The 13997-nt window shown below is 38.2% G+C and overlaps 1 protein-coding gene across 1 annotated transcript in view; it reads left to right on the top strand.

Moving 5' to 3' along the window:
- Positions 1-6783: 6783 nt before the first annotated feature.
- Positions 6784-13997, top strand: part of LOC145997207 (platelet-activating factor acetylhydrolase-like) — an 81348-nt gene continuing 74134 nt past the window's right edge. The window contains exon 1 of the mRNA XM_083133960.1: positions 6784-7157. Coding sequence (XP_082990086.1) covers positions 7112-7157 — 46 coding nt within the window. The 5' untranslated portion in view covers positions 6784-7111. The remainder of the gene's footprint in view (positions 7158-13997) is intronic.

Here is a 13997-nt window from a genome sequence, read left to right as displayed (position 1 = left end):
AACCCGTCACATGTCTGTTGCGGACATTAAAACACCCTCGCCGGGACTCGAACCCGAGACCTCTGTATCAAAGCGAGTTGAGTCGACCACCCAACACACTTGGCTACCGAGGCCGGTATAAAACTGTTAGGTTGGCCTCTTAATGTAAATACATACTTTTCAATAAAAATGTTAATTATCTAAAAAACAAATGAGCAGACACAAAAGAGATAAAGAGACTTTGAAACATTTTCTAAACGTTTTTCATGTTACATTTCATTTGCATGAGGAATATAGTTGCTGCTTAAAAACTGTTATACGAAGACGTATTTTTTTTTTTTAAAAAAAAAAGGAGGGAGTGAGTCAGTCATTCATTCATTTATTTCAGTGATCAGAGTCCCCACCAATATTTTTGACAAGTCGGCGCCCCTGGTTTCAATTTAATAATAATAATAGTTTATAGCATATAGGTGGCAGCATGTAGCACATTTTTTCACAAAGGTGATGATTAGTTGATTTTAAATGCACACACGGTTTATTCAAAATATTTTAGGTAAAATGTATTTTCATTTGTATAAAATTTGGAATTGAGGGTGGCAATTGACCCTCTGTGCCCCGTTGTGGTTGCGCCACTGTTTTTCAAACAGTGTAAGCAGAACATCAAAGAATAATTTTCTAATAATTTCCAATCACCAGAAAGGCCTACCCGAGGGCGCAGTGGTAGCGTAGTCGCCTTGTAATCAAGGGGTCCCGGGTTCGATACCCAGTGGAGGCACATAGTGGTTCGGATCCCACTTTAAACTGTAGGTCCAGTCCCGATTAGCCTTACTGTGCATAAAGTGAACTTAAAACACAAACTCAATCAACCAATCAAACCAATCTCCAGAACATGATTAAGATTTCTTGTTATACCTATAACCAGCACAAGCACATATTATTCCAAGATAATCGTCGTGTGCGTTACTTGAAACAACGAATAAGCTTCTTCTTACCTCCAGAAGTAATCCATCCTGATGTTCCAAGAGGTGCATGAGATTACTGGAGCAGCAACCTACAAATGGCCTACAAGATTCACCCGTTTCCAGTTAACACAACTTTCAACTTCATCTGTCTCTTACAGGGGTGCCGCCAGAAATTTTCGACCGGGTGGGCAGAAGCTCCTTATTGATAGATTAGGGTGGGCAGTATAAATGTAAGACCATATATAGTACTACCGTGCGTCCATTTCGATCTGCAGCCGAGAGATCTGGAGAAGCGTGGCGGGCGGCACTGACGGAGATGCCGACATTTGCGGCCTGAAATGCCCGCTTATTTTTATGGACATATGCAGACATTTATATAAATATTGCAAAACGAGCAGTAACCTGTGTTATAAGAGTATGGTTTTAATTTTAGTAGCTTAGTGACTGTATGTGCCGATGATTTTGACACGCCCACCTCTTGTGAAACACGGCGTAGAGGTTTGTTTGGAGAACGTTCTAACGCTGCACCAATATCATCGAGTTTTGCTTCGGTTAGAATCCGTCGTTTTTGCTTAGGTGTTTTAAAATTTAACGATACAGTTTCTCGTAATTTAAGGACAAGATGTCTAACCGTATCTCTGTGTGGATTTGAAACGCATGGGAATTTCTGTACAAATTACCTACACACGTCTCGACACGAGTTTGTTTTCACGTAGGTAAGTGTCATACATAAAAAAATCTTTTTTCTAACGTGAATCTTGCGGCTGGCATTCCAATCGTCTCACTGACACGTCACACATACACACTACAATAACACAAACAAGTAACTGCAAGTAACCAAGAATAACACTCTTGCGCACAGTACGAAATTAACACGCTCTTGGTTTTCATTGCTCGCCACTATATTTACAACTCTGTCTTCATCTAGTCGCGAAGGAACAAAAAACTCGAGATCGGAGATTTCGGATTGCAAGGAAGCCCACGAACACTATTGACTTTTAACGGTTTCTTCTACAGCGTAATCTTGATACAGTGTTGCACATTCAAAACCTCCAAACGATCCCCATCGGCACAAAACTCTTTCAAGGATATAAACTTAGGCAGGACGTTACTGGTCAAAACTATGATTAAAATGTTTTATTATCTGTGGCTCTTAACATCGTTTCTAAAGCGTATTTTTTTGTGTATATAAGAGCAGAACTTGGATGAATTACAGAAGAACTTTTGCGTGTTATAACACAGGTTAGTGATCGTTTTGCAATATTTATATAAATGTCTGGATATGTCTATAAAAATAAGCGGGCATTACAGGCCGCAAATGTCGGCATCTCCGTCAGCGCCGCCCGCCACGCTTCTCCCGATCTCTCGGCTGAAGATCGAAATGGACGCACGGTATATATGTGTATGTAAGACGTAGTATCCCCCCTCTCTTACACTCCCGATTTTCCTCTTACTTCATTTCCCTTTCCTTTTCTTGTTTTCCTCCTTATTCTTTTCTAATCTATTGCCGCATCTTGATCCATTTCCTTTCGCTTTGTCTCTGATGGACACAATTATTTCAGGGAAGTGTTTACCCATGCGCAGCCATACCTCAGTCATACATTCTAATCTCATTCTTTCATGCATGTTAATACAGTGAAATAAATGTGAATTAGGTTTAAGCTTGTGTTGCAAATACAAGGCACATACTTGATTTTATGTATTCGGCGACAATGATAGAAAGTGCGATGGTAAACAATCGTGAAGTTTCTCGTAATTTAAATGCATGTTCCTGAGCATAGTAATATTTTCATCGTATAAGTTTTTGACTGAAAGAGTTTTCTTACTCCTTGGGGGTCACTTTTCTTAGCTTACAAGGTTTGTACAACTGAGAAATCTATCTGAATGTTTGTAGTAGCGGCGATTGGGTGCCAACGTTTGAGGGGCAGGGACAATATACTTTTTCTTGGTAGAAAAGGCTTAGCATAAACAAGTCATAGTGCGGGGGCAAAATGTGGCGGGGGAACTGCATCCCCCACTTCCCGGTCCTCCTAATCGCCCGCCACTGAATGTTGAGATTAAAATGAACGTCTTATTAGGAATGATTAAAAAATATACCCGGAAAACAAATTCTTTGTTCATTGTCCATGAAGTATTCCTAGGCTAATGAAAGGCTATTTTGACAATATAGCACTCATAAGTAGGGCCTGGGACTTTATGTTATAACAAATTTTTCATTTGGCATCGAATGGAATACTTATCTATACTTATCTGATAAAAAAACAGCCAAAATAAACGAACTTGACAAGGCATATTTTAACATATTTTAACAATTTCGCGTTTTTACAACATATTTATTCAATTTTCTCATAATAAAACATATCTCTGAATAATTTGCACATAATCGGTTATTTTAAAATTTATTCTTCGTACCTTTAAAGCAACGGATAGTTTATATTATCGATGGCAGTATAATGAAATTAAGGACAAAGAAATTGAAAGAAGATGCGGTCTTTAATTGCCAACTAATACTGTATATAAAAATAATACTCCCCCAGATTTTTTTATCCCGCGACAATTGATAGCCGTGCGAACATTATTGACGAAAAAATGTTCTTCGCCATTGTTGAGCATGCTCAAGACTAACAGTAAAAAAGTGTCAATTGTTCTCGTTTCTTTACATTTTTTCGCTTCTCACAACAATCAGTCAAAAGTAAAAATAGCATTCTGTATACATTACAGCCCCTACTCTATCGGCAATAAAGTACGGGAGTTTCAAGATATCTTGTCGTTGGAGCCAGTATGTATACTCTGTCCCTGCTTACAATAATAATAGTGAACCTCACGATATTTCCTACATTCTCCCACTACATCCTTCGGTTAAAGGAATTCTGACTTCATTTAATACCCCACCCTAATCCATCTTCACTGGAAGATACTGACTTCCCGTGTAATGAGAAATTTGAAAGTATTGTTGTGCATATGTTTAGCTCTACAGGGAATATTTCTGCATTTTCTGACATTTTAAATTTTTATGACATATTTCTAATTTTGTGTCACATATTTTTTAATTTTTATGACATGATTACAGACATATTTTACAGTTTTATAGGACATAAAGTCCCGGGCCCTACTGATAACTAATAAACAAGTAAGATTGAAAAATCTGTTCAGAATTGAAGAGATTATTAGCTAAGTTGCTATTCGTTTTCTGAACTGTCATGTTACTAATGCGGGAGAAGCAATACACGTATGGTTACATGAACATATTTTTTGAGGTAACAAAATGATTTAGGACACAAGGAATTAATCGAAGTTGGTCACCGTACCAGTAATAATTCATCTATTTTTCATAGATGCCTTGGGTTGTATGTCGTGACCATTTCGAACACACTAGAATGTCAACCTCTATTCTGTGCAGCATACCCTGGAAACTTGATTCTTTCAGGGCAACGAGTCCCTGGCGCTTGGAACCACTGTCAAAGTAATAATTTATGAGGGTTTGTATTTTGAGTGTCAGCATGTGTTTGTTTTCGCCCCTTCGTTACTTTCATCTAATCACCATTGAACCTTATAACGTCGTCATTATCAAAATTAGCAAAAAAATGTATTTTAATAAAACAAATCAACCACAACTTATTCTTCCAAAAATGGAGTTTCATTAGTTCATACCTCTTAGAAAGTTGAGATGGTAGTTTCATTTCAATTGCACAGCGTTTCATTAGTGGATCAAGGCAGCTAATTCCGTGAACAATGACGTTGTTTTCCGAAAGTCTGAAATATCCGTCTCAGGCAATCAATCTCTTAAAATGGACGCATCCTCTGTGGTGATAAAATGCCACGTTTGGTGCGAGTTCTTTCTGTATATTTCCCCCAATGGCATAACGCTATCGCAATATAATGAAGACTCCCCTCCCCTCTGGTGGAAGCACAATGCACACTGGTTCGGACTACACGTTAAACTGGAAGTTTAGTCCCGATTAGCCTATCTGAGCATGAAGGTGGAGTTAGATACAAACTAAGAAAATCGTCTGCTATATACTTCGTGACATAACTTTTTCTCTTTACTTCAGCTGCATCTACAGATTCTCTTGACATTTTCTGCTGATTCATGTGGCAAAATTTATGTGTCGAACGAGGATTTCTAAATATGATAAGCCAGTCATTAGCAATTGAATAATTCTGTAGCTTTTCCATACATAACTGGCTTATTAAAATTTATTCATTTCGGTATTGTAGTGATTATTGTGATACGTTCTTATTCGTAGAACGAATATAAATTTGATATTTCGCATAGCTACCATATTTGAAGATAAATAAGTATATACAAATTGTAATGAAATATAAAAAAGGACACATGTGAATTTTTAATGCAGCTAATTAAAACTATATTACACTCTCTAGCATACTTAAACTCGAAGGTTTATGGCTGCAGCAACAGAAGCCTTCCATCTGTCCCTATTCGGGGCAAGATCAATTCAATCTTTCCGACCCTCGTCGATTTTTTTCGGTCAATCTCAACGTTATCCTTCCATCCTTGTCTTGGCCATCCTACTGGTTTCTTAACATCAGGTTTCCCAACAAGAATCCTGTAAACTATTCTTTCCTCTGCCATTCGTGTCACATGATTTGCCCATCTAAGTCTTCTTGATTAAATTATTCTAATAATAATTAAAAAGTCGAAATAATGTATTGGGTAGCTGGAGGAATTAACGCTAAGATGATGATTTTATTTGTTTATTTGGAGATTATTTTAACCATACCCAGGCCGGGATTTATATACGTATGTGGAGGCCCGGAGCTGCAGTCCTCAAGTTCAACCTAAATTCTGATGTAATCTTGATCATACACTGCATAATTTTGAGCCTCCTAAGCCTACTAACTGCTTTTAATCATGGAAGTATTCATTTGATCACAGTTTTTGTTTCAATAGCTCTTTCACTTTCTAATAACAAAATTGGCTTTTTATGGGTTGATAATATGTGAATATTTCTAGCATAGACAATATTCACAAGTAAAATATAGTACATGTTATGAACACCAGAATACATTTATTTATCGAATCATTCATATATCTCCAAGTATATGTACTTATTGAATTTGATTGGGTGGGCAATCTGGTGGGCACAGAAATTTTTGGGTGGGCGCTTGCCCACCCGTGCCCACCCCTGTCGCCGTCCCTGGTCTCTTACAATGGAAAATCCAAGTAAATTCCCCGCGTCTACATAAATATTCGTGACATGGTACAAGGTGCACAAAAAGTTTGGAAAGGACCAAAGGGGTGATTTCACTAATGAACTTGGAGCGCAAGGTGGAAGATTCAAAGAAATACCGTTGCTATATTTTCTTTGAAAACTTGCCTGGAACATATGATCCCGTAAAATGTACATGCACTTTAATTATTATTGTATTCTACCAAAACATAATTTGAAATTCCTTCCTTGTATGACTGCCAACCACACGAGTAAAACGTGAAAGTTTCATGAGAATTTTTATATTTTTTGGGGCAGTTTCTCTTTACTTAATTATTTTGTGCATATGTTGCATGCGTGGGGGGTTGGGCTTACCCCACCTAACCCCTACCTAACTACGCCCATCTCGGAGGCCCCGCGTGAGCGTTGTGGCCTGAACCTGGATGGTCTTGGTCTGCTGCTGACGTCACGAACATCGTCTTCGTCGAATCACGTGAGTCAACTTGTCTACGAAATTTAATAAATATCATTCAAATAAACATTCATAAATGTAAAACTTTTAAATAGAAACTTGGCAACATTTTTAGCTGTTCACTTATCTATTCAAAAGCAAGAAATAATTAAATTAATTACCAATATAGTTTGTGCAACAACCACAGTTGCATCAAGCAGACGATTGCTGATGAGCGGTCATTCGAGAGTTCAACAATCAACAGGTGAACAAAATAGTGAAAGTATAACAGTTGACTAGAAAGTGGGTAAAGGTCAATCTTCAGCAAGTTACATATCAGTAATTGCATTGCGTACACATACTGTGAACTTGTGTCATGCATGAACGAACACCTCAATCGCCGCTACTTGTGCGAGGTCAGTCGTTTGTTGTTTGATGTGTAGCATAAACACATCGGAAGTCGTGCAAGGAAACAAAATCGCTTTAGGCAAAAATTTTGATCAGTGGATACGGAGTTTCACTTTTACGATATCCAGTGATTCTTAACTATGTGGAGTTGGTGGCGAGAAGCAGCACATTTGCCATTTCCAAAAGGTACGAATATTGTTTTATTGGGCATTAGCATTATGTTTTGTTATCTGTAAATTATTTGAGCTATCGAAATATAGTGCATTTTGTTGTTGTCTTAAAAAATCATTTTTTTAATAAGAAACATCTCAATGAAATATTATGGCAGTGATCGATTTCCTGACAAGCGTTTCTATACAGAGCTATCATACACACCACACATTTACTTTTTAATCAGCTTATCTTGCACAACTTTGAGTTGTCGTATTATTTGGGACACCAATGTTGTAATTTTCAGTAACTTGATAATGTAGATACATAGGTGAAAATCAGTCTTGAAAGTTTAACTTTACATTAAATTGTATAACTGCTTTGTAGCAATCATCATAGTTGATGCTTTACGCACTTTTCAATGCCGCATTCAAGGCCATTCATGAACATGACAATACACCGAACAAAGATAAAATAAAAATAATATGTGGCCAGATCAAAAAAGGTATTATTTTGTTACAAAGCAAAGATATGAAATATATCACATCCATTAACATGGAATTATATTGTGCATGAAAATTGCAAACTACTTCACCAAGTATTATTTTAAAATTCTTACTTACATGTTTTTTTAAAAAAGAGCACCATTTGTAATAAAATTAATTCGAAAAACGGTACGAGTAGTATAAGCCGGAGACACATTAAACTAGTTTGTTTTCAAATAAAAATCATTGCTACTTACCTCATATGCATAGCGGAAGATTTTTCAAGCTGGGGATCACTTTTTTCCCCATGAAAATAGCGTTATTTTTAACATTATAATCATTTATTGGTCGTTGCTAATTCGGTGTGCAAATTTTGACTCACGTTGTCTATCGTCAGCTGATGTGCAGTGTTTCCAAACTTATGAACCGATAAATGCCGCACAAACTATTCACAAAAGGTTTTTAAGCGAAAATTGAGGCTACACTCTACTTTACGTCCTTATGTGCATGGTGATTGCTTCTTTGCGTTCGCGGTGCGGCACCCGGCATTTTTTCGGGTAAGTACCTTTTTCTTTTTACACTTTCTGTCCACGATAGCCCCACTATCCATTCACGGGGTCGAGGTATGCCTACGAGGTTAGGTTAGGTTCCATTAGCACTCATTTCACCCCTAAATATGTGCTTCATCATCTAAAAAATTCCTCAGTACGTTCAATTGCGCATATCCGGACAACATCGGCTTTTCTCGACTTACTCCTTCAGGAAATTTTTGCTCGCTTTGGGATTTACGTTGTTGAATTCCTTATAAAATATGCTTTCCAATGATATATGACACGTATTCCTTAGGAAAAGGACCTAAACTAGAGTCTTACCTTACATTGGGAAAAAAAAAACCGCTCACACGTCATCTTGTCAAACTTCCGCGTGGTTGCTACACTGTGAGGGGGTTACATAACCGAACGCACGGAACATTTGATTCACGTAGTCGACGGTAATGGCGGCACGAACTATCGTACAACGGAGATGCATGATTGACGAAAAATACCTTATTTACAGGCAAAATACGTTGCACGATTCTAAAAAACAATTTCCCTGGCTTCAGAAAGTCCCCAAGAACGCAATTCCGTAAGTACTTTCTCGTCTTTTCTCCTGTAAATTTTAAGAAATCCGTCTCCGGCTTATACTACTGTTACTGATAATTATACTGAAATGCCTGTGATAAATGACAATATAGAGAGTATCTCCAATTTCGTTAATATTTGGTATACTAACTAATTTTGGCCTTCTAATCACGAATCTATTGTTAAAATTCGGGAGTCACGTGTAGAAATTGTACATTATGCAGGGGTAGCCCCACGAACCATTTCCAGTAAGGTTAGGTTAGGCAAGCTTAGTTAAAATTTTGGGTAAAACTGTCATATGCGGGACATCGCTCTAACTCGTTTATTCTCTACTTTTTTATATTCGTACTTACCTATTCTGCATTGCGAAAGATTGTTTAACAAGGGATTTCGCTTTTTTTTAAAACAGAATTAGTATCAATTGTCGACATATCGAGTAATTATTGTTTGTTCTATTCTCGCTTCCTGAACATGCAAAATGGCAGGCAAATCTTGACTAGCATTGGTTTTCAAACTGCAAAGCAGTGTTTCAACCTTCTTAACAGAAACATTCCCACATAGCCCTGACAACCATTCCCGCATAGCCTCAAAAACCATTCACGTATAGCCCCAAAAACCATTTGGGATAGTATGACCATTCACGATAACTCCATGCACCATCACAATTAGATTAGGTTGCTTTAGGTTTGGCAATATAGTGAAAAAAACTGTGTGTTTGGAAACTCTTACTGAGGATTACATCATCAGATGCTCGCAACATCCAGTTCAAGTACATGGATGGGAATGCAAGCAACAGCTTTCGTGCATCGGACGGACATAGGGTTACCAGATCGCTGTAAGGGAATTGTAGGACATTAAGTTAAAATGTAGGACACAAAACATTTTCAATAAATAATACATATTTCTATAGAACACGTTAGAAAGTAGTTGAAAAATGACACTTTTCAGTTTTACAAAATGGATTCTTAATGAATTTTTAAATGCAAAATTGCAAAACTTGCAATTACACAAATCAATGCACCTCTTACTACATGATTTAAGTGGTACTTCTCAGAGGAGACAATTTTTATCAAAATTTCAGGTTTAGTCAAACTATATTTATATTAGATATATTAGAGTGGACAGTCAATTTGAAATTATGGACCGTTACCAAATGAACATTTTACAGACTTTATGAAAAAATAATTTCTCTCGCGAGTCTTTTGTGCTGATGGTAATGAAACATTTGAATTAAGACCTGTAATGGCAAACAAATATTCAGCAATTACCGTAATTTAAAATGGTTTGTGAAGTTTCATCTTGGGTAGTTTTTAGTTCAATAACAGGATGTCTACCAAATTTTTTTTCTTGACTCTTCTAGACCTTTTTTCCATTTTTCTTAACGTTTCTTTATTCAACCCCTACTTAGGTAAAGTTGGAAATTAGTAATTAAGAAAATAAATATTTATTTAATGAAAACCCTTACCAAAGGACCAGTTAAGATAAAAACTGAAGCTGAATTTACAACCTTAGTGACAATGAAGTTCGACCAGTCACAACTATAGGAGTGCGTTGTGAAAGAAGGAGAACACATGCTGAACATATTTTATTCAGCAGTCTACATGGAACAAAGGAAAACATAAATGTCCGCTGCAACGCAGCAATCTATGGTGTCCACACAAAATAAAACATTTTCGTCCATCTACACGTGACATTGAAGTTCGACCACTGTTAGAGGGGATCCTGTTTACCATGGTGTGGCGCCGCCTCGTCGGCGAATAACTGTGGCAATTCGTCGGGGCATGCTGCGGACGAGTCGTTCAAGGTATTCCACATCGATGTGGTGCCATTCCTCCTACAGGCAGGCGATAAGAGCAGCCACTGTCGTGGGTCCCCTCTGTTGCACACGTCGCTTAAGAACACGCCACACATTCTCAATGGGCGAGAGGTCGGGACTCGATGGTGGCCATGGCAGAGTTCGCACGTGATGGCGAGTCAACCATTCTCTTGTCAGCCGCGCTGTATGAGGCCTGGCATTGTCGTGTTGAAAGATGAGACGCCGCCTGTGGAACAGGTGCCTTCGCACTGTGGGAAGATGCAGCTCCAGTATGCGTGTATAGGCATGTGCATTCACAATGCCCTCACAGACGTGTAGTGGGCCAACCCCAGATGCCGTCATGCATCCCCATACCATCACTGATGCAGGTTTCTGTACCCGACGTGCATAACATTTTGCTTCATTCTATTCCTCCTTCCGACAAATGACTGTTTTCCGTATTTTCCCGTACACAACATTGAAAATGGATTCGTCCGTCCACAAAACCCTGTTCCACTGCCGAAATGTCCATCCCCGATACATTCGTGTCCACCGTAGTCGATTGCCTTTGTTCAACATGGAAAGGAAGGGTTTACGTTTCGCCTTGTACACTCGGTAACCGCATCGCTGTAGGTAAGGGCGAATGGTTCTGGTTGACACTTCAATGTGAAAGCGTTCTCGAGTCCACAGTCGTAATTCGGCCACAGAAACATGATTGTTGGTCTGGATATAGTGCCTAAATATCCGTAGGTCATGCACGCTCAGCAGGCGTTTTCGACCAGGGGCCTTACCTGGCTCTGTAGTACCCGTATTTTGGTGGTGTTTGATGATGCAGTGGATGGTTGACTTGGGTAAGTTCAGTTGGCACCCTATTTCCCGTTCACTGAGTCCATCCCATTGCAACTCCACGACTCTTCTCCTCACGGTGTTGTCAATAGGTTTGTCCCTGGCCATGGTGATGATGCACTGCGGTTCCTCGGTGCACAGCACGCGCTTATATACGGCGGACTCCCTTATCGTGTCCGTGACGTCATGCTTCCGTCGAATGCGCCACTATCTGGAATTTTCCGTATGGGTCTGGTGCCTGGTCGAAGTTCAATGTCACGCGTATAGTTCCCTGTTTTTGTTCCTTACGTGACCTTGGGTGCAAGATGCTGAGATCACGATTCTTGCCTGCTCACACGCCTCCTCTTACACACATGCGTCACTTCTGCGGGTCACCCATTCCACCTCCTATGCCTCTGTGCATTTAATAACGTATTCCTTTCTGGTCGAACTTCATTGTCACCAAGGTTGTAAGAAGAGAATTAAATCTGCTTTCTCGTATTAATGCATCCTGAACTGTGTTTGGCAGACAATCGAAGCTTTGGTGTCTGGACTCACAGCCAGTATAATCTTATGTGGGTAGGGTTACCAGATCGCTGTAAGGGAAATGTAGGACATGCCGTCCCAAAATGTAGGACACAAAACATTCTCAATGAATAATACATATTTCTATAGAGCACGTTAGAAAGTAGATGAAAAATTACACTCTTCAGTTTTAAAAAAATGAATTCTTAATGAATTTTTAAATGCAAAATTTCAAGACTTGCAATCATACTAATCAATGCACCTCTTACTACAATTTTTGGTACTTGTTTACTATCCTTCGGACACATTTATTTATTTTTACAGAAGAAACTACTTACTGTAATAAGTTCCTGTAGCATTGTCGAACATCGGGAAGGTGTTTTGTGTAATGTGGTAATGTTTCATAGCTGAAATTCATGTTGTTTGTTGAAAATTAATTCTCCGACGGAGAATAGCTAGCCCCACGAACCATTGGCACGTGGATAGGTTAGTTCTGTTAGGTTAGGAAACATAGTTAAAATTTGGTGTCGTGTTAGTATCAGGATCTAGAAATTGGAAATAATTGCGAACCATTGGCGCGTGGTTAGGTTAGTTCTGTTAGGTTAGGTAACATAGTTGAAATTTGGTGTCGTGTTAGTATCAGGATCTAGAAATTGGAAATAATTGCGAACCATTGGCGCTAGCCCCACAAACCATTGGCGCGTGGTTAGGTTAGTTCGTCTCAGGCAAGCGAAAAGGCCTATCAGAAAGACTTACTGATAATGTGAAAAATTGCAATTAATTTCATCAAAACAACGTTGATACACCTTCAGGAATGTTCCGCGAAGCAGATACGTAAGTACGAATGTCAAAAATTGATGAAACGAAAAAATTAGAGGTGTCCGAAGGATAGTAAATTTTTACCCAATTTTTATCAAATTTTCAGGTTTAGTCAAACTATATTTATGTTAGAGTGGACAGTCAAACTCTTTGAAATTATAGGGACCAGTAACAGACATTTTACAGGCTTTATGAAAAAATAATTTCTCTCGTTAGTCTGTTGGGCTGATAAAAGTACTCTCTGAACATTTGAATTATGACCTGTAATGTTAAACAAATATTCAGCAATTACCATAATTTAATATTCGAGAAGTTTCATCTTGGGTAGTCTTTAGTTCAATAACAGGGTGTCTACCAAAATAACACATCCAGAATTCTTGAGTTTTTCTGGACATTTCTAGACCTGTTTCCCGTCTTTCTTAATGTTTATTTATCTGACCCCTACTTATGTAAAATTGGAAATTAGTAATTAAGAAAATAAATATGTATTTATTGAAAACCCCTACCAAAGGGCCAGTTAAGATGAAAACTGAAGCTGAATTTAAGAAGAGAATTAGATCTGCTTTCTCGTATTAATGCATCCTGGACTGTGTTTGGCAGACGACCAAGGCTTTGGCATCTGGACTCAAGCCAGTATTATCTTATGTGGGGCTTGTGTTGGTTGTCCCTATATGTTTATGACTGTCCCTTCATCCATCTTACTTTACCGCCATTTATTATCATTTTTGCGATTAACCAAAGGGACAGAAAAAAGTTAAGTAAAATAAACTAAATCAACCAATCAGTCATTTTGATATCAAAAGTTCTTGACCACAAGAATAATTTATTGCCTTTGTATTGACTTCTTGACCTATTTGTTGATTTCTTTACTTTTTCTTGACTGGTAGACACCTTGAATAACTTTGTTCTCTATACCCCTGCTTTACAATCAAATTATATTGAATAAGAATGGCAACACCTTGTTCCATCAGTATAATCCGTAAGGCAAGAGATTCTGCTCAGGCATTGAACAGTGACATTATCAGAAAGTGGTCCCAAAACTTTTGTTCATTAAGTGCTTCATTTTACCGTATTTTTAATAGCAGGACAAACTTTTTTCTTTTTGGGCAATGACTGAATGAAAATAAATTTCACCATGGAGTTTGGAAGTGCAGTCTATAGACTTGTAACTTGCATGATTTTTTTCTGTTACCTACTTTCCTAATTAATATTATGTGACGCTCAAAATGTAGGACATTTATGATATTTTTCAAATTCCTCCTGGACACCGGACATAAGGCTAAAATGTAGGACATGTCCGGGAAAA

The sequence above is a fragment of the Lepisma saccharinum genome, chromosome 13 (assembly GCF_977018435.1).
Source record: "Lepisma saccharinum chromosome 13, izLepSacc3.1, whole genome shotgun sequence".
Lineage (NCBI taxonomy): Eukaryota > Metazoa > Arthropoda > Insecta > Zygentoma > Lepismatidae > Lepisma > Lepisma saccharinum.
The sequence above is the reverse complement of the archived record's forward strand: the minus strand, read 5'-3'. Positions and strand labels throughout refer to the sequence as shown.